Below are 20,959 nucleotides of genomic sequence, written 5' to 3'. Positions count from 1 at the left end.
AGCATTAAGGATCTTGCCAAGATTCACATAAGGAGTTTGTGGTAGAACCCATCGGTTCTGACTTCCTGTCCCTCTCTCTAACGAGTAACTCGGCTGGTTGACCTCTCAAATAAACTCCGTTTTCCTGCCGACTCACTGTGATGCCACCTGCAAGAGTCCTAACTGCTTTTCTAGAAGAACTGGAAAAGCAGCAAATAGGACATTGAAGGAACAGTGAGAAGGACCCACTGAAACACCTGAACCATAGGCGCCTACTCCATGGGCACTCTGGGGCTGGAGCACCCACAGGGGAAAAATGGTGGCTGCTGAGCACCCCCCAGTAGCTCCCCTACCAGAACCTCCCCCAGCACCTCCTGCCCGACAGCAGGCCCCACCGATCAGCGCCTTCTCCCCCTCCCTCCCAGCGCCTCCTGCCTGCTGCAGATCAGCTGTTTCACAGAGTCAGGAGGTGCTGGAGGGGAAGGGGAAGGAGCGAGGGCGCAGCATGCTCAGGGGAGTGGGCAGGACAGGGCAGAGCCAGGAGGAGCACCACCCAGCAGATTAGAAACTTGGCGTGTATGACCCAAATGCTTGAAAACCAAGTTGAGAGCCAATTAAAAACTGGTGCAAATGAGTAAGAAAAACAAAAACACCAGGTACAATTCTACTAATTGAGGTTTTAATGAGAAATACATTAATCTTTGGCACTGAAAGATGTATCTGGTGCAGTTTCCTCCCACAGGACAAAGCCCAACACTCTTGGGTATTCAACATCCTTCTGTTCCACACATGTACAGAAGTTCCACACCCCCATGTTGATAAATATCTGGCGCTGGGGTGGTCCAAATCCCGATAGGCATCCTCTTTCGTGACCCCGCAGAGGGAGTGAGCCCCAACCTTGGCCAGCCCAGCCACTACAATGACATACCACTCCGCCTCTTGGAGTCCTTCCGGGCAATCGGACTGAAGGACTGAATCTCATTGTAAGTATGCCCTTGAAAATGAACAACATGATAATGAATATCAACAGCGTATTTAAAATAATACTGTCACATGATTCTAGAGGGTGTTAAAAGAGAGCGTAAGCATAAAGGCACATAAGAGCTGGGGGCAAATTTCAGACGTACGGGTACATCACATGGAGGCTGACAGGAGGAGAGAGGATAAAATACAGCTCGGTGTTGGAAAGAGGGAGGCAAAAGGTATCTTCAATGTGTGCTCAGAGGCTAGGAGAAGAGGATGGGCATTACTCTACATCAGCAGCATGTGTGCAGGGGCAGCCTACGGGCATGGGGGTGGCAACAGGCATACTCAGAAGGAACGGGCAGGACGGTGGGAGGGGCTAGGAAGTTCCACCCGAGGTACTGACAGACTGACGGCAACCCATAGAAGTTCAGCATCTTACTTCTCCACTCATCTGTGGAAAGCTGCTCGTGCTCCAAGGAGTCGTTGTAGGGCTGCTGCGCCTCTGTCTCCTCCTCAGCATCTCGGAGTTGGTCAAAATATGCATGGGCCAGAGCTCCTGTGGCTGTGAGACGCTTTCCCACATCCAGCTGCAGCATCTGGTCGAGCAGCTCCACCGCTGCAGGAGGATGAGAAAACTTGGCTAGGTGAGTGAAGCAATGATATTTAGGACGTCCTGCACATAGAGTCTGTGAGGACCTTGGGGCTCATCCTCTTCGCATCCAAGGATATAATGGGTTTCTAGTGGGCCGAAGTCCCCATCAGTACAGAAGCAGTAAAATCAACAGGCCAAATATCAGCTAGTTTATACCCCAAACTTAAATGTTGTTTGAAAGAATTGAAAGGGGAAGGGATACAAAAACACAAAGAGAAGAAATGTTTCACAGTTTCAAGGGTTTTTTCCTGTCGTTTAAGCTTTCCCCTGCAGCGTTGCGAACCCAAACATAACCTCATGCAAGTTATGGAAAATTAGGGAGGGAAGAGTAACACAGAGCTATCTAGCTTCACTGTTGAAACCAAGTGTGCTTCAAGGACATCAATAGTGAGAAGTGACTAAGTTTAAAATTCTTTCAGTTCCAATCTGAGTTGTGCAGGGGGGTCAAAAGTATTTTACAAAGCAAATATAAGCAACCCAAGTAATCTATAAAGTAATCTATACTAGGCTTGATAAACAGGAAAGCAGGAAACGCCAAAGACAGGCTGATTTCCTTCTTGGTTTTACTGCTTTAATGTTTCAGAGTTTGGTAGAGCTCTGCTTACCCACATCTATGACCTATGAGGGAAAACAGTTCATTGTAGGAAGCTTACTTTTTACCATGAATGCGTAAAAAAATTTCAGTTACCAACTTTGTATCAAAATGTCCAGATATCCTATACGCAACTGGGAAGTGATTCGTACACTTTCCCTGGTAAAAGGTGGCTGAAGCAGTGTATGCAACCCTCTGAGCCCCTTGCCAGAGATCACGTTGCCTTGGACCTGGGAAACGAACAAACGAAAGAGGCGTAACATGGATACCGCCTGGTTTGCTCCAGGCAACTTGATCCTGGAGCTCAGTTGTGGCCAAAGTACATTCCACTGGCCAACTGGGGCCCAGAGAGTTCTACACTGTGATCAGTTACTGGCCTTGTTCCATAGGAAGGTGTGGGAAACTGCATTCTCCAGGCTCCATTACATAATGTCTCTCTTCGGACAAGAAGCCATACCGCTTGGCTTACGAGGGAGCATCACATGCTGTGAGCTGTACATGAATGATGAGTGCAGGTGCCGTCTACTCCATTTTAAGCAAATTAGGTGCGACCCTCAAACTCCTGACTTAAGGCAAATGTGGCCTTCAGTTCAGTAAATCAAATGACCCCAGCCATGATCTAATGACCTCTGGATTCTGGGAAACCAAAGTGAACTGGGTTTGTATAGGATTATCTTCCTTTCACCGGCATGTCTCCATCCTGTCCTCATAAGTGTGTGTAAGACCAGAAGTTTCCTTCTCAATTTGCTCATAGAACTAGGTTCCTTTGACCGCAGGAAAAAGTGAGCTTGGAAGAGGTGCCACAGAAGTCTCCAGATGGACTAATATTCTGCACTTAGGTCAGTCCCATTCTCCTCATCACCACAGCACTATGGGGCTGAGAGATATTTATGACTAAGGCTGGGCTCGCAATCATGGCAAAAAATTATCAAGTTTGAGAAAAGTGCCAAAAGTCCTGGGTCTTTTTATTTTAAGGGCAGGGGAAGGGAGAGAGCAAAGAAGAGCAGGAAACTGCTATTTTAATGTCAATAATAATTGTTTTTCCACGTAATTGTAAGTATCTTCAGCCCCTGTGGAAAGGGCTGACCAGCAAGAGAATCATCATTAGCCCCTGTAGGGGACACAGCAAGAAGTCATGAGGTCTGGGAGAAAGGAAAAGTCCTGGAGTCCACGAACATTGTGACAATCTGCCTTATAATGGACTGGAAGTGGCGTGGGAGAAATACTGAAGAGGACTTACCCAGAGGATTGGCTTTGGAGAAAAGCTGGGATAAATCCATTTTGGGAATCTTGGGAAGGGACTGGATATACTTCTTAGCCTGAAAGAGAGAGAGGAATGCACAGAATACAAACTTGCTGCAGTCAGACAAAGGGGACTGTAGAAAAGTCCATCAGGTCTGTACCTAGATGAGCAGGATAGTAAAATAGCCAAGACTCCACATTTCTGTGGGCCTCTCATGTGAGGAACTGGTTTTTTTTTTTGTTTGTTTGTTTTTTGTTTTTTTACAAATAAGAGAGCCCCACAACACCCCTGTGAGGTACAAAAATATCCCTATCTTACAGAGGGCTCAACTGGGTTACAGAGAGGTGGAATGATCTGCCCGAGGTCACACAATGAGTCGCTGGCTGCCTCTGGCCCAGAACCAAGGAGTCCTGACTCAACTCCTACATTCTCCATCCACCCCCTTTAAAGGAATACTTTGCCTCACTGGTAAATAGGACTTTCTTTTAAAGTCAAATGCTTTGGAGGTGCCACTGGAGGGATAGATGCCAAGGCCACTGCCTTGGGAGGATGATTTATTTTACTAAAAACCACACACATGCACATGTCAAAGACAATGTAAAAATAACTTATTTTCAGGTGGTTTCCACAGCAGTGCATTCAGAAGTACAGCCCTAAGCACAGTGTTTTCCTTACCGCTTTGTCCTCCAATTTCTGCACGAACTCCTCTCCTGGGAGTCCGGTTACTTTCAAGATCTGGGTCAGCTGATCTAGATCTGGCAGGCTGAGTTAAAGGTTATTTAGGACCAAATCTCGGACCTAGCCAACAGCCCAAGTAGGCTGGCTGTGTGGCTAGGAAGGTCTGTGACGATTAAGGAGAATGAATCTTTACTCCAAATGGCTCCGGGACTCCCAATGCAGAGTCAGAGCGGCAATAGCTCCCAGCTGCTGTGACCTCCCTATGCAGGCTTTGGTGGCTGGGTGTGCGCATCTGCAGGGCCTGCTCCAGCCCCCTTCTGCCATGGCGTGCAAGCAGCCCTCACAGAGCTGTGTTCTGCAATGGGCTTGGGGCCCTGCACAGGTAACCTCCGCTCCTCCTCACAGCACAGAACACCACTGACTGGTCAGGGCAGCGTGCATGCAAGAGGACACGGGGTAGAATTTACCACAGTGTACCAAGTTGACACCCTCCTCCCCCAGTATCCCCACCCTCTCATGCCTGTGTAAACGCCCAGTCACAAGTACCCAGAGTGTTCGTTTCAGGCACGGCTAGGACTTCTGGGCCACCCCAGAGGAGTTTGCCCCAATTTGAAAGGATACAATCTTTACCTTTAAACAGGGTTTTCCCAGTCAGCATTTCTGCCATGATACAACCAACAGACCAGATGTCCACTGTGCGTGAAGAAACCGAGAGGAGCGTGAGAAAAGAACAAGGCCGGGAGAGGGAGGAGAAACAGTTTAGGGGCCTCGTCCTGCTTTGGGGACATACAGTAACGTCTGCTGAGTTATTTAGTCATTGGTGTGATTTTGCTCCCCCCTTCAATCCCCTTCTCCCACCAGCTGTAGTTTCTGGGTTACTAAAACCTTGGGTTTCAGCTTTCCCGATGGTCACAGCTTTGGGTGGAGCTGTCTCCTGATGTTTGATTAGCTGGGAGCCTCATAACTGCTGCTGGAGATAAGGTGTGTTTTGTTCTTCCTCAACTTAACTGCCAATAGAGGAGGATTGTGTGTGATCCACACTAACCCTCCTGCGGGGAATCGCAGTGGTGATCTCCAGAGAGCCACAGCTGAAGGGATTTAACTCACCCGTCTGGTTGTAATGCATCCAGTTCAGAATGACTTCTGGTGCTCTGTACCAACGCGTCACAACATAGCCAGTCATCTCAGCATCTGTGTGTCTCGCCAAGCCAAAGTCCAAGATCTACAGATCAACGGAGGAGGGAGATGGTGAGGGAAGGAAAAGAGATCTTGCAGGCAAAAGAAAACCTGTTTCCATGAGGAAATGAAGTGGATCCCATCAGAGAGCTAGAGACTCACCACTACACCAGAGCCACCCCAGCCAATGGTTTGAATGGGTTTGTCTTAATTGCACTGTAAATTACAGCCAGGCTGCAAAACCAGTTGTAGCCTGCAGCCCCACTGAAGGAATCTGTAGTGTGTGACCGATAGGATCATTACCTTCCTGAAACGTATGATCTTATTTTTCACAGGACTGTTCTGCATCCTGTAAGCCAAGCCATTCTTCAACTCCACCTCTCTTCTGAAAACGTCCTGTGGCTACCCGTATTCCTCCAGCAGGAGCTGGAAATGCTTTGGCCTGACCTTTAGCGTAGACAGGGCCAAATCACTTAACAATCCCCGGCAAAGCAGGGCCCTTCCTTCCACCGGGGCTCTAACAACCCTTTTCTACCAGGAGTTGAAAATGGCTTTGTCTACAATAGGTCCTCAGCTCTAGCCGATGGGAGTGCAGGGGAACCTGTGGCTGCCCTCGGTTATCATCCTTGGGTTATTTTCCTAATAGAGATGTGGCCCTAGCATGTGGAGTGTCTGGAAGGTATTGCTGTGGACTTCAGAGTGCAGTAGGAACTGAACCCAGTGCCAGGATGTTCACTCCAGCCACAGGCCCTGATTCAGCAAGGTACTGGAGCATGTCCTAACTTCAAGGATATGAATAGTCCCATTGATTCAACAGACACGGTCTTAAATACCTTGCTGAACAGGGGCCTCAGGTTGCAATAGGAACCACAGTGGTACGCTGAGCGGTTCACCAGCCACCCAACATACTGCATGTTTCGCAAGCCGGGAAGTGGCACCTTCGTTCCTACCTTTAGTTCGCAGTCTTCATTGACGGCCAGATTGCCTGGCTTCAGGTCCTGCAGCAGATGAGAGCAGAGCCATCAGTACACAAAGCGAACTGCAATTCAACAATGTAAATCTCAGCCGAGTCTCAGCTTGGCCTTTGGTGGGCTGTATCATCGCATCCCAAATCCACTCTTGCCACAGCAGTGGAGACAACATGCCTGCTACACAGTTCAGCATCCGAGAGTATTACAAGGACTATTTTCTTTTCTGAAGCATCTTTCATTAATCGGGAAGCATCACAAAATGCTCCATAGCCTGTTGCAAAATACTGCATTGCTCACAGAGCAAATTCAGGCCAACAGAGGTAGGAAGGGAATGAGGCAGCAAAAGGGAAGAAGGGCTTAGTTTAGGGAGAACTTAAGGCCAATGCTCTTAGTGAGATGACGTTCAAGGCTATGGGAGAAGCTGTTAACTTTCTGGCTGAGTCATGCTTCTCTCAGAGAACAGAAATAAAAGCAGAGTAATAGTGCACATGAACTTACCCGGTGAATGATTCCAGCAGAATGAATGTACTGCAATGAAAAGGGAAGCCACAGTGTGATCGCCAGCAAGCAAATCTTTCACTTCCCCATAGGAGAAACACGTTAGCAACAGAGCCTGTCTACTGAGACCAAAGCAATCTGCATTCTTCTTCTGTAAAATCCTTGCTCCCAACTCTGTGACTCTACAGCCCAGGTCACAAATAGGAAGACGAAATTGCTGCTAGAAACCCAAGTGAAACCCATTCCCTAGCCTACATTCTTTACAATAGCTGGAATTAGAACACCTCTTGAAGAGGCATAGCTGGTATGCATGAAAGTTATTTAAATCAACTATAAACTTAGAAGCCTCAAACTTATCTAGTGAGCAGGTATGGGCTCATTGTAAGAAGGAATGCAATCACTAAATTGCATGAGTTGTGGTTATTTTGCCCATCAAATCATATAGGAAGGAAACAGAGTCTAGCAGCTAATGCATAAGATCTGGAGTTGAGATATTGGTTCTAGTCTAACCTCTCCCCAGGCTCATGACGCGATTTTGGGCAAGTCATTTAACCTCTTTGTGCATTGGTTTCCCCCATCTGGGTTTCACAGTGATCTGGGGAAAACCGTGTTGTGGAGTTTAAGTCCCTAATGCTCGTAAAGCACTGTGAGAATTGTAGCTGGGGAGCAGTCTAGTGTGAAGTATTGTCAATCATTAGTTCTACAGTTCAGTGTTCAGATTGTTATAAGAGGTTGTCCTTTACCTTTCCACTTTGTCATAGTCAGTTTAAAAATGGACATTCTTGGCTCATAATAACTGAGGAAATTGTGTTCCATGTGTTTTCTCTAAAAGCAGATGGAATGAGGGAACCAACAGATGCTCCACTTGCTAAAAGCCTCTTGCCACCATCGATAGTTTTGCTAAGAAATCTTGGGCTGTGGTGAGTTGAATAGAGCAAGCCAACTGCCTCCCTAGCAAGAAATTGCATGACCTATGATGGCTTGAATTGGTTAAGTCACCTGCTGACCAACATGAAAAACCAAAGCCACCTCTGATACCTCAAAAGTATAAGCTTTCAATGAAAGTGGGTCAGGAATTTTTCTATTAGCCTTTTTTTGAGGTCAGAAAATAATTTGTCAAAACAAAAATCTTTCTGTGGGAGCATATCAGTTGCAATGAAACTTCTGTCAGCAAAAGTTTCTCAGGATGGGAAACCAGAGAGAGACACCTACCCCAGAATAGCCAACAGCCCAGTGGTTACAGCTGCCCTAACACTGGGCTATTGGCTAGTCTGGGTGGGGAACTCTCTCTCTGGTTTTTCATCAAAAATTTTGAAATGTCTCAGTTTCATCCCATTGCAGACCAGGAAAACACTTGAATTCTCAAAGTTTCATGGGACGGGATAACAGTTTCCTGCCCAACTCTGCTTCCCATTGATGTGTGGTAGATCCAGATTAGTTCAGAAGGAAAAATGACTTTTCAATGATAAGTGTGGAATGAATTGTATTACAAGGATGATGTAATGAATTGTATTACAAGGATGATGATCCTACAGGTTAGTCTGTCCATGGTTTAAGGGTCCACACAGGGATAATACAGAGCAAAGTCTACTCCTAAGGCAGACTTGGTGATTCAACGTGTAAATCCTTCAGAAACCAGTTCTTGCTTTTGGCTATTCCAGACCCACCTACCTTCAAACCTTTCAGCATTTGGTAGACCAGGTACTGGATCTTTTCATCACTGAACTCATGTCCCATGATCTTTTGTAAATCTGTCCGCATGTACGGCATCACCAGGTAGCTAAAAGGCAGTAAGATAAGTCCCTGAGTCTAGGAGAAAAACATAGGGAGCCATGCTAGCCTTGTTCTCGCTATTAAGATCAGATCAGTTGCAGCAAGCCTTAATGCGTCTCTGGGTTACTAAGACAACCAGTGAGGAAGTTAAAGTTGCTACCTGCTACCTGTTATTTCTACTCTCCTGAATTTGGAAAATCAGTCCTCCTCATTGTACACATTGCAAGATACCAAATAAATATACGAGAGAAAGAGCGAGCGCGAGCGCGCTGTTCATAGCTTCGATCATCAGCGATGGGCAAATCAGGTGTCTGAAATATCTTATGGAGTTTTAAAGGGGATTTTTCAAAACTGCTGTCTCAGGTCCCAGACTTATCCCCACAGTGCCTCAACCCTGGCTGGTCCAGCTTCACCATCCAAGCTGAAGGCAATGCCCAGCCTCTCCCGGGACAAAAAAAGAAAAAAAAATCCACATAAAAGGTGAAAAAAAATAGATTTTTAAAATTCTATCAGTTTTAGTAGTCTAGGATCTGACAAATAATTTGTTATTGTTCCTGTGCCCTCAATACACAATCATGACATATAAATCACTACGCAAATATGTATCGTTCTGTCTTAGGAATGTGTAATGTGCCCTTCACCATTATATCTAGGTACCAGTTTCTGATATTTACCTTATATAAATCAATACATCTGATCCATGCTCCCAGAATATGGGGTGTGTGAGCTGCTTGCTTATATTTTTCTCAGGGATTTTAGCAACTGGAACTGATCTGTGCTTCTGACCTTCCTAACATAATTTTATTCAGGGATCTCTGGCTTTAGATTGGCCCTTTTTCAAATCAACTCATGGGATTGCTTCTCAGCATGACAAACTTCCTTCTTCAAGCTAAATCTGCTATTGTCCTGGACAACAACTGAACCTATAGCAAATGCAAAACACTTGGTAAAAATCCCACAAAAAACTTACAAGTCCTGGAATCCATTGAAGGAGGTGGCTGAGGTGAAGACATCAAGCAACCCAATAACCTGCAGGATAAGTGGGTAAATGTAAGCGGTATTCTCTGTAACAGCTTGCAACTCAAGAGTCACGGGTCAATGATACTAGGATTCCATGTGAGGGATTTAGCCTTAAAGCCCATTGACAAGAGTCTATTTCCTCTCTTACAAACAGATCGAACATTTGCCTGTGCTCCAAGTCCAACTTCACTCTTGGAGCAATGGCAGGGTGGCAGCAACAAAGAACCCCTGGAACCGGGAACTGAACATGGAAACTGAATTCTCCTTTACACGCCAAAGAGGGTGGGGTCCTCCACATCAGGCTGGGTGTCCATTGGCTATTCCTTAGGGCATTCTGTGCCCAAAAAAATTAAGTTCTGTGCTAAAATAATAAAAATTCTGCACACAATATTTTAAAATTCTGCAGTTTTTGTCAAATAAATGTGGAGTTTCCAGCATGGCACTGGGGAGCACAGGCCACTGGCTGCACAGAGGGTGGAGATCACTGTGCAGCTCTCCCTCCCTCCAAGACATGGACTCAGTGCGGTGAAGCTGTACCCAACCCTGACAGTACAAGGACCAAGCCTGCCCCAGAAACACTGCAGTGCCCTGCCCCTCCATGCCAGGTACACCAGGTATAGACAGGCAGGCTCAGCAATGCAGGATCCAAGCGAAGGGGCTTATTGTTGGGGGATCCAGGTGTGGTTTGAGAGCGTTCTGTGTTGGGTAATCTGAGTGCAGACAGCTCAGTGCGGGATCCAGGTGTGGGGGGGATCTGGGTGCACAAGGGCTTGTTGGGGGATTCTGGGTGCAACGGTAATGGGACTCTGCAGGGGGGTCCAGGTGAAAGTGGTTGGGGCTCAGTGGGGGTGCAGCTGGCTGGGGTCCCGGTGCAGGGAGAGTGGGGCTCATCAGAGGGGGTTTGAGTGCAGGGGTGAGGCTCAGCAGGGGGGTCTGGGTGCAAGGGGGTCTGGATGCATGGGGGTTGGACAGATGGGAGAACAGCTCCCTGTACATGGATCCCTCCCCCTGCAGCTGAGGAACAATGGGTACAGGAAACGGCCGGGGGTGGAGTTTGCAGAGCTTTCTGCAGCTGGGGAGAAATCTGAGGATGGGTCTGACCCAGCCCCGGATGCCGTGCAGGGGAAGAGGAAGTCCCGTCCTCCCCAGCCCAGCCAGGACTAGCAGCTGAGCCCGGTGCAAGGTATGAGCCTCCAGCCAGGTCTTCCCCAGTCCTGCTCCCCACCCCACAGTGATTTACCTCTCTACCGGCTGCCCTGAGCACCCGAAACATACTGCTGGGGAGGGTTGCATGACTGCTCTTGTGGCTTCCCCATCAGAAAGTCATTTTTCTGCGGGGGACAAACTCTGTGCATGCACAGTATTCCCCCAGGAGTGATTGGCAGCAAAGCCCACCTTGCAGCAGTTTCAGGAAAAACATCAGGGCTTTTGTCCCTAAAGTCACTATCACTTGATCTTATGGTAACTCAATGGGAGAAGCTCTGTAGCCCTCTCTCTCTCTGGTGTCCGCATGGAGAGAGACAGGTACTCACGTTCTCATGTTGCATGTGCTTTAGCAGCATGAGCTCTCTGTATGATCTCTTGGCAAAGATCTCTGACTGGAACGGTCGGCACAGCTTCTTGATGGCCACTTTCTCCCCCGTCGTCTTATCTATGGCTGAACTGTGGCAAACAGATAAAACCAGTTCTGAGTTAAGCAATGAGTTTTCGTGGATGATGCAATGTTAATCCAACAAGTGGCCTAAGAGGAAGGAATGCTGGAGTGCAGAGCTGATCAAGGAAAAAGGGCCATTTTCCCTTGATCTTTCCACAATGTACATGGAAGAAATGCAGTTGGTAGACACTAGCATTGTACTTCAGTTTTTTTTCTACTGCATCTCTGGTATAAACACACTGTTACCAATATTTTAACCAGCTATATCTGCTCTGAGGGAGGTTAGGTGACAGGGGGGTTAAAATGCTCATGGTTGGTTACAGTAGCACTTCCCCATTGCGCCAGCCAATGAAGATGTACTGGTGCTAGAGAAATGGTGGGTATTGTGAAGACAAATGCTTGGAGGTCAGGGCTAACCCTAATCCTGTACCCACACACTATGTCCTTCCACTGATTCTTTGAGACCCACTTCTCACAGTTCTCTTCTGAGCTAACTGGCTCTTTAGAACCCCACTGAGTCTCTGCTCTTATGCTCTTTCTGCTCAGGATTTCTGAAATTTGGGGACAGAAGAACGTGGGAGGTGCTTTTTGTGAGAGGGGAGATATACAGATTCACTTTCTGTGAATCGCCCAGGATGCTGTTATTGCTTGGGAGAGGGTCAGCCCTGGGCGGCATGGATCAGCACTCCCAGTCAGTACTCAGCCCGGAGAAGCTAATGATCCAATCAGGACCAAATTCGGTGATGAATCCTGGTCACGTGCCACACTAAGAAGAAGAAGAGTCAGCCCTCCCCTCCCCACTGCACTGTGGAGCAATGCAATGGAAGGGCAAGAATCCTTGAACATCCCCATGTGGAAAGGATATACTGCTTGAGTTGATTTCCTAGCATACTGGATCTTTGGAGCTGCAAGTATTTCTGAATAAAACCAGTGCATAGCCTGCAGGGCAGACAGAGAGCACACCAGCCCTAGCCGAAGACAAGGTCAAGATGGTTGTGTGTGGTTAGAATACAGGACTGGGAGTCAAGAATCCTAGGTTCTATATTCCTAGCTCTGCACTGACTCACAGAGTGATCTTATTATAGGGTGACGAGATGTCCCATTTTATAGGGACAGTCCCGATTTTTGGGTCTTTTTCTTATATAGGCTCCTATTCCCCCCGAAAACCCCCTGTCCTGATTTTTCACACTTGCTGTCTGGTCACCCTATCCTATTATTTGTGAGCCACTTAATCTCTGCCTTAGTTTTCTGATCTGTAATATGGGGATAATAGAGCTTTTTCAAAATGCATTTTTTAAAAATCAGAATATGCCGATTCACCAAAATCAATTTTTTTTCCCTGGTTTGTGAGAGAGAGAGAATGCAGGTATTTTATTTAACCTCTGGAACAACTTACTTAGGGATGTGGTGGATTCTCTCTCATTTGAAGTCTCAAAATCAAGACTTGGATTTCTTTCTAAAATATATGCTTTAACTCAAACAGAGCTGACAGGCTTGATGCAGAAATTACCAGGTGGAATTCTCTGGTTTGTGTTATGCAGAAGGTCAGATTAAATAGTCACAATAATCTCTCAGAGCCTTAAAAAAAAAATCTATGCATTAATTTGATAATGTTTGTAAAATGTTCTGAACACGAAAGTATTTTGTGCTACACATTTGGTATTAACAGTGTATACAGGTGTTTTTTTTAAGATAGTTAATAGCACTTGAAAATGCTTTTCATGTTCAAAAATATATAAATATTACTATATTAATGCTCGCAACAAATCTATAAGGTAAATTAGGTATTATCCCCATTCTATAGATATGGAATTGATGCAAAAAGGACAACAGCAGGAGTCAGTGTCAAAACCAAGATTAGCACCTTAGAGTTCTTAGCTCCTAGCCCCATGCTGTCAAGAGAGTCCCCTAGTCATATTTCCTATTTATTTCTCCATATGAAGCAATTCAGTGACACCTCTTCTCTCAAAGTCCTGTGGCAGAGTTGCAGAGAAGGCAGGCCCTCGATTTAATCAGCAAAGGGATGGAAAGAAAAGCCATCAACAGCAGTCGTCCAGAGACTGCTATGATTCTTCAGATTCTCCCCAGTGCTTTTCAGGGTGAAAGCATTTGAAGAGGAACCTCCATAATGAACTGCATCACACCTCGCTGAGCCAGTCAACCCTGGATGGCTGTGAGAGGTTGCCTGTGTTTTACGGCTGACAGCTTCCAGCTGCTGCCTCTTGGAGAGAGAAAGGAAGGGCTGTCCAGCCCAAGCCTCCTTGTTGGGCTGTGCACTTCCTGCCACTTTTCAGAGTAGCAGCCGTGTTAGTCTGTATTCGAAAAAGAAAAAAAAAAGAGTACTTGTGGCACCTTAGAGACCAACAAACGTATTTGAGCATAAGCTTTCGTGAGCTACAGCTCGCTTCATCGGATGCATTTGGTGGAAAATACAGTGGGGAGATTTATATACACACACAGAGAACATGAAACAATGGGTTTTATCATACACACTGTAAGGAGAGTGATCACTTAAGATGAGATGGCTCATCTTAAGTGATCACTCTCCTTACAGTGTGTATGATAAAACCCATTGTTTCATGTTCTCTGTGTGTGTATATAAATCTCCCCACTGTATTTTCCACCAAATGCATCCGATGAAGCGAGCTGTAGCTCACGAAAGCTTATGCTCAAATACGTTTGTTGGTCTCTAAGGTGCCACAAGTACTCCTTTTCTTCCTGCCACTTTGCAATTCCTTCTCCCTCAGCTCATTAAACTAGAGAACTGTGAATCAATACGTCTTTCCTGCTGTGACTGCTAGTGGTGCAGCGTGACCAAACCCATGTGAATTTCAGCATTATCACATTGCACACTTCATCCCATATCTACTTCCTGTTTGAAACCAGATGGTCCCTTTTCTCTTCTTAGCACCTTTGAAAGGAAAGCGTCACTTCTTACCACCACCCGTCCACACACACTTCCTGGCTACAGCTCCTGTTCTTGCCCTGGTGACCAGTAGTGGATCTAGGATTTCCAAGGGTGGTCGGAGGGAACCACTATGCAAAATAACTGCTTCTAAACTGCAATAGTTGCACGATAGCTAATGGTTCAGACAAGCAATTTTCCAAGATCCTGGCTGACCTGCAAAGGTAGTCTGACCACCTCTGGATGCATCTGCATCAGAATTACTCAATTACTCACACCTGATCAAAACTAACTCTCTATACAGACTTGTGAAATCTGCTATAGAAATTACTAAACAAATATTTTATTTTAACAAAGGAATTAGTTTTCAGGGCCAATTAGGGAAGCTCTTGTAACTTGCTTTATTTGCTTCTATTTTAAGTATCTGTAACAGCATATAGAGCTTTAAAGAAACCCAAATATATGGACTATTGTAGAAAGAAACATCCCAGCAGGGGAGAGCAAATCCTAATTCCACAAGCTTCCACTTGTACTTCATCCAGATACCAGCACCAAAACCAGCAAGCATTCATCATCCATGGAGTTCTGGCACTACCTAGTTTAGTCTAATGGATGTCATTTAGGGCAACCAAGCTGCTGTTTTTTGGGAGTTTCCACATCAGTCGAGCTAGAGACTGGGTTTATTTAAAGGAAGCAGTAAAGGATTTATTTTGTTTGTGTTTTTCTTCTTGCTTTAGGCTTTATAAAGAAGATCTGGAAGGATCATTTCTCACCCTCCTTTTTAATTTTTTTTTTTATTTTTACAAATGTCAAGAATATTAAGTCTGGTTTTCCCTGATTTTGGTGGAGAAGCCTATTAGGCGCACGCACATAGCAAGTAAAGTGGCAGAAATGTTGAATCTTTAACAAAGATGAACATTTTGGAGAAAGAATGTTGATTATTGAAGTTAAATAGATATGACCCAAAATACAATTTCAAGCCATTGGAGTGAAAACCCCTTTCTTTCTGTGACTCGCTTTTGCTTCTTGTGCTGCCATAATTCTACTCTTTCTCCAGGGACTGCTGTCTTTTAAAGTAGACAAAATCTATATGTCGAATATGAAAAACAAGTAGAGAAAACAAATCTTTCAGACCCTGTTTATGCATCAAAAAACAGCTAACCAGGGTACAAGTCCAATGGTCCCAGGGCTATGAACTAGATATATTACATGACCCAGGTAATGACTATCAGGCAGGATATTTCCTGCAGAATACCTAGTACAGGGAATAAATCTCTCTCTTGCCTTCGTGTTTTGGTGTATGGACTAGATTCTGATTTCATAAGGACATAAACTGAGAGGTTTCAGAGTAACAGCCGTGTTAGTCTGTATTCGCAAAAAGAAAAGGAGGACTTGTGGCACTTTAGAGACTAACAAATTTATTTGAGCATAAGCTTTCGTGAGCTACAGCTCACTTCATCAGATGCATTCAGTGGAAAATACAGTGGGGAGATTTATATACACAGAGAACATGAAACAATGGGTGTTACCATACACCCTGTAAGGAGAGTGATCACTCAAGATGAGCTATTACCAGCAGGAGAGCTGAGGGGGTGTGGGGGCCTTTTGTAGTGATAATCAAGGTGGGCCATTTCCAGCAGTTGACAAGAATGTCTGAGGAACATTGGAAGGGGAGAGGGGGGAAATAAACATGGGGAAATAGTTTTACCTTGTGTAATGACCCATCTACTCCCAGTCTCTATTCAAGCCTAAGTTCATTGTATCCAGTTTGCAAATTAATTCCAATTCAACAGTCTCTCCTTGGAGTCTGTTTTTGAAGTTTTTTTGTTGAAGAATTGCTACTCTTAGGTCTGTAATTGAGTGACCAGAGAGATTGAAGTGTTCTCCAACTGGAGCTCATTAAAGTCAGTGGAAAGAAAAGGAGTACTTGTGGCACCTTAGAGACTAACAAATTTATTAGAGCATAAGCTTTCGTGAGCTACAGCTCACTTCATCGGATGCATCCGATGAAGTGAGCTGTAGCTCACGAAAGCTTATGCTCTAATAAATTTGTTAGTCTCTAAGGTGCCACAAGTACTCCTTTTCTTTTTGCGAATACAGACTAACACGGCTGCTACTCTAAAGTCAGTGGAGTTTCTCTAGATTTACACACATGCAACTGAGCAGAATCTGACCCTATACATTCATTTTTTTTGTGAGCTGCCTTTGCCCAGCTGATTGGATTGAATGACTATACATTGTTTTTCTGTCTGTCCTGTCCCTTCCTAAGCTCAGGATTCGTCATTAAACTGGCAAGAGGTTCCAGTCCGGCCGGGCTGGATTAGTTTAAACCAGGGTATTGGTATAGGACCAGCAGCAGAATCCCATCTTCCCTTTGGGGGAACAAGAGGCCCCAAATCGTTTGGGGGGGGGAAGTAATGTCACCCTTGGAAACAGATTTTTTTTTTCTGCTACTACTAGCTCTGCCTAGTTCCTACCCCTGGCACAGAGCATAGCAGGGGCTGGCTGTCCTGTTCATCAGAGAGAGAGGAAACCAAGGGATTGAACAAATAAAATCAAACAGAAGGGATGAGCCTCTAGACCCCATCACCTGAAGGGTGATCGGTACAGCAGCACCCTCTCCCAAAATGTAGTAATTTAGGGCTAGGGAGGCCCAGCTCTTCAGGCAGTAAACACACACACACACAGCGGAACAGCTGCTCAAGCTGAAAGTGACTTAAGGTATGGCGGGCAGGAAACAAACCTTCATCTAACACACAAATTTATTTCACAATGGAGGACAGCTAAGAGGCACCTCCCCTGTTTTCTTCCCAGGAGCCATGCTTTAAATACCCCCACCCCATTCCTTCCTGACAGGGCCCTTGAAAAAAGAAAGGCCAAGATCTACTCACCAGACAGAGCCATAAGCCCCGGATCCCACTGGATTGAGGGAGGTATATCTTCTGGGCAGCTCCCAGACAGTTTTGTTTACTTCCTGCCTGTAAAAACCTTTGCGCCGGGTTAAACTCATCTTCTTTTGGCTCTGGACTGACTCCTCCAGAGCACAGGTCTAGGGTGAGACTTATGGGGGAAAGAGGTGAAAAGACTCCCCTTGTTCCTGTCTTCAGCTGAGAAAGTAAGTCCTGGACAGTTTCTCTCTCTGTCTTCATTAGCTGTGTGCGTGAAGGAACATGTCCCTCCTCCCTCCACCCCCACACTAGCCCAAGGATGAGGCATCAGGTTTCAATCTAGACACACCTCCACCTTCACACAGGTACCTGTGAGGTGGCCCTACCAGAAGCAGGGAACACAGTCCTCCTCTGTCCAAGTAGCTAAGCAGCAAACTCACCGGGGCGAAATGCAGAATTGGAAACTGCTGTTAAAACTAGGGAACACCCTAGACACTCTGGCTTCCTAGAAAGAGAGAATATGGGCTCACCCTGGTACACCAATACATATTTTCTTCATTTAAAAATCCCTTAATGCAGTTAAATGGGTCTTGTAAAAATCAAGGAGCTGCACCTTGATAGATCAGGATTGTTCTGAGAGAGTCAGAAAATCTAGATTAATTCCCAGCTCTAGCACTAACTCAGTGACCTTGATCAAATCACTTCTATTCCCTTTGGTTTCCCTGCTTGGGTGTGCGGGTGTATATAACCAGGGTAAAACTGACCTACCTCACAGGGTGCTAATAAGGCTCATGCTCTATTTGTAAAGTGCTTTTTGAGCCTTAAATGGAAGGAACCATATACAATATCGATATTAAACCTAAAAGAAAAGGAGTACTTATGGCACCTTAGAGACTAACAAATTTATTTGAGCATAAGCTTTCGTGAGCTACAGCTTACTTCATCGGATGCATTTGGTGGAAAATACAGTGGGGAGATTGATATACACACACAGAGAACATGAAACAATGGGTTTTATCATACACACGGTAAGGACAGTGATCACTTAAGATGAGCCATCACCAGCGGGGGGGGGGGGGAGGAGGAAAACCTTTCAGGGTGACAAGCAAGGTAGGCCATTTCCAGCAGTTAACAAGAACATCTGAGGAACAGTGGGGTGGGGGGAGAAATAACATGGGGAAATAGTTTTACTTTGTATAATGACTCATCCATGCCCAGTCTCTATTCAAGCCTAAGTTAATTGTATCCAGTTTGCAAATTAATTCCAATTCAGCAGTCTCTCGTTGGAGTCTGTTTTTGAAGTTTTTTTGTTGAAGGATAGCCACCCTCAGGTCTGTAATTGAGTGACCGGAGAGACTGAAGTGTTCTCCGACTGGTTTTTGAATGTTATAATTCTTGACGTCTGATTTGTGTCTATTTATTCCTTTACATAGAGACTGTCCAGTTTGACCAATGTACATGGCAGAGGGGCATTGCTGGCACATGATGGCATATATCACATTGGTAGATGCGCAGGTGAACGAGCCTCTGATAGTGTGGCTGATGTGATTAGGCCCTATGATGGTGTCCCCTGAATAGATATGTGGACACAGTTGTCAACAGGCTTTGTTGCAAGGATAGGTTCCTGGGTTAGTGGTTCTGTTGTGTGGTGTGTGGTTGCTGGTGAGTATTTGCTTCAGGTTGGGGGGCTGTCTGTAAGCAAGGACTGGCCTGTCTCCCAAGATCTGTGAGAGTGATGGGTCGTCCTTCAGGATAGGTTGTAGATCCTTGATGATGCGTTGGAGAGGTTTTAGTTGGGGGCTGAAGGTGATGGCTAGTGGCGTTCTGTTATTTTTTTTTGTTGGGCCTGTCCTGTAGTAGGTGACTTCTGAGTACTCTTCTGGCTCTGTCAATCTGTTTCTTCACTTCAGCAGGTGGGTATTGTAGTTGTAAGAATGCATGATAGAGATCTTGTAGGTGTTTGTCTCCGTCTGAGGGGTTGGAGCAAATGCGGTTATATCGTAGAGCTTGGCTGTAGACAATGGATCGTGTGGTATGATCTGGATGAAAGCTAGAGGCATGTAGGTAGGAATAGCGGTCAGTAGGTTTCTGATATAGGGTGGTGTTTATGTGACCATCGCTTATTAGCACCGTAGTGTCCAGGAAGTGGATCTCTTGTGTGGACTGGTCCAGGCTGAGGTTGATGGTGGGATGGAAATTGTTGAAATCATGGTGGAATTCCTCCAGGGCTTCTTTTCCATGGGTCCAGATGATGAAGATGTCATTAATGTAGCGCAAGTAGAGTAGGGGCATTAGGGGACGAGAGCTGAGGAAGCGTTGTTCAAAGTCAGCCATAAAAATGTTGGCATACTGTGGGGCCATGCGGGTACCCATCACAGTGCCGCTGATTTGAAGGTATACATTGTCCCCAAATGTGAAATAGTTATGGGTGAGGACAAAGTCACAAAGTTCAGCCACCAGGTTAGCCGTGACGTTATCGGGGATACTGTTCCTGACGGCTTGTAGTCCATCTTTGTGTGGAATGTTGGTGTAGAGGCTTCTATATCCATAGTGGCTAGGATGGTGTTTTTAGGAAGATCACCAATGGATTGTAGTTTCCTCAGGAAGTCAGTGGTGTCTCAAAGATAGCTGGGAGTGCTGGTAACGTAGGGCCTGAGGAGGGAGTCTACATAGCCAGACAATCCTGCTGTCAGGGTGCCAATGCCTGAGATGATGGGGCGTCCAGGATTTCCAGGTTTATGGATCTTGGGTAGCAGATAGAATACCCCAAGTCGGGGTTCCAAGGGTGTGTCTGTGCAGATTTGTTCTTGTGCTTTTTCAGGGAGTTTCTTGAGCAAATGATGTAGTTTCTTTTGGTAACTCTCAGTGGGATTAGAGGGTAATGGCTTGTAGAAAGTGGTGTTGGAGAGCTGCCTAGTAGCCTCTTGTTCATATTCCGACCTATTCATGATGATGATAGCACCTCCTTTGTCAGCCTTTTTGATTATGATGTCAGAGTTGTTTCTGAGGCTGTGGATGGCACTGTGTTCTGCACGGCTGAGGTTATGGGGCAAGTGATGCTGCTTTTCCACAATTTCAGCCCATGCACGTCGGTGGAAGCAGTCTATGTAGAAGTCCAGTCTGCTGTTTCGACCTTCAGGAGGAGTCCACCTAGAATCCTTCTTTTTATAGTGTTGGTAGGAAGGTCTCTGTGGGTTAGTATGTTGGTCAGAGGTGTGTTGGAAACATTCCTTGAGTCGGAGACGTCGAAAATAGGATTCTAGGTCACCACAGAACTGTATCATGTTCGTGGGGGTGGAGGGGCAAAAGGAGAGGCCCTGAGATAGGACAGATTCTTCTGCTGGGTTAAGAGTATAGTTGGATAGATTAACAATATTGCTGGATGGGTTACGGGAACCACTGTTGTGGCCCCTTGTGGCATGTAGTAGTTTAGATAGTTTAGTGTCCTTTTTCTTCTGTAGAGAAGCAAAGTGCGTGTTGTAAATGGCTTGTCTAGTTTTTGTAAAGTCCACGAGGAAGTTTGTGTGGAAGGTTGGTTCTTTATGAGAGTATCCAGTTTTGAGAGCTCATTCTTAATCTTTCCCTGTTTGCTGTAGAGGATGTTGATCTCTGAAACCTGATATTAAACCTGTCTGTCCTCAGCAGGCCAATTTGTATTTGGGAATTCTTGATCACCATAGTGAAGAACTAAGGGTCAGCTCCTCAAAGGTATTTAGTCTCCCATCTTCCATTAATTTCATGCTGACCAGTTTCCACATGCCAATTCCTGCAGGGAGGGGAGCAGGTTCAGATCTCATTCACGCTGGGGCTGCCTGTAGAGAGGGAGAGTTTTGAACTAATAATATTGAAGATAATAGGGCAGTTGATTCCCCCCTCTAAAAACACCCAGTAATTCCCCCATTATTTTTCCCCACCGTTTGCTTTTAATTTTCCTACTGAAGAACCTAAAAGGCAATAGGGAACG

General features: G+C 45.6%; 1 protein-coding gene across 2 annotated transcripts; it reads right to left on the bottom strand.

Annotated features, from left to right (window-relative positions):
• Positions 1-636: 636 nt before the first annotated feature.
• On the bottom strand, positions 637-17,311 carry MAPK13 (mitogen-activated protein kinase 13). Of its 2 annotated transcripts, none has more exons than XM_038380292.2 (12): positions 16,999-17,311; positions 11,081-11,210; positions 9,499-9,557; positions 8,427-8,535; positions 6,756-6,785; positions 6,237-6,284; positions 5,218-5,332; positions 4,732-4,803; positions 4,108-4,187; positions 3,430-3,508; positions 1,385-1,561; positions 637-973 (listed from the first exon to the last, which is right to left on the bottom strand). In XM_038380292.2, exons 1-12 carry the CDS (start codon positions 17,115-17,117, stop codon positions 894-896), a joined length of 1,098 nt encoding a protein of 365 aa, XP_038236220.1. In that variant the 5' UTR covers positions 17,118-17,311; the 3' UTR covers positions 637-893. The 2 variants fall into 2 exon arrangements, with proteins under 2 accessions (XP_038236220.1, XP_043356421.1); XM_043500486.1 differs by lacking the exon at positions 16,999-17,311 and adding an exon at positions 13,160-13,475.
• Positions 17,312-20,959: the final 3,648 nt, after the last annotated feature.

The sequence above is a fragment of the Dermochelys coriacea genome, chromosome 21 (genome assembly GCF_009764565.3).
Source record: "Dermochelys coriacea isolate rDerCor1 chromosome 21, rDerCor1.pri.v4, whole genome shotgun sequence".
Taxonomy (NCBI): domain Eukaryota; kingdom Metazoa; phylum Chordata; order Testudines; family Dermochelyidae; genus Dermochelys; species Dermochelys coriacea.
Note: the sequence above shows the minus strand (reverse complement) of the source record. Positions and strands in the feature narration are given on the sequence as shown.

Excerpts from the sequence above, each read along its gene's own strand:
- MAPK13 (XM_038380292.2), bottom strand. The coding sequence starts at position 17,117 with ATGAGTTTAACCCGGCGCAAAGGTTTTTACAGGCAGGAAGTAAACAAA. Across the intron at positions 6,786-8,426 it reads AAATGCTGAAAGGTTTGAAG|TACATTCATTCTGCTGGAAT; the intron begins GTAGGTGGGTCT and ends TTTTCATTGCAG. Across the intron at positions 5,333-6,236 it reads ATGAAGACTGCGAACTAAAG|ATCTTGGACTTTGGCTTGGC; the intron begins GTAGGAACGAAG and ends GTTGATCTGTAG.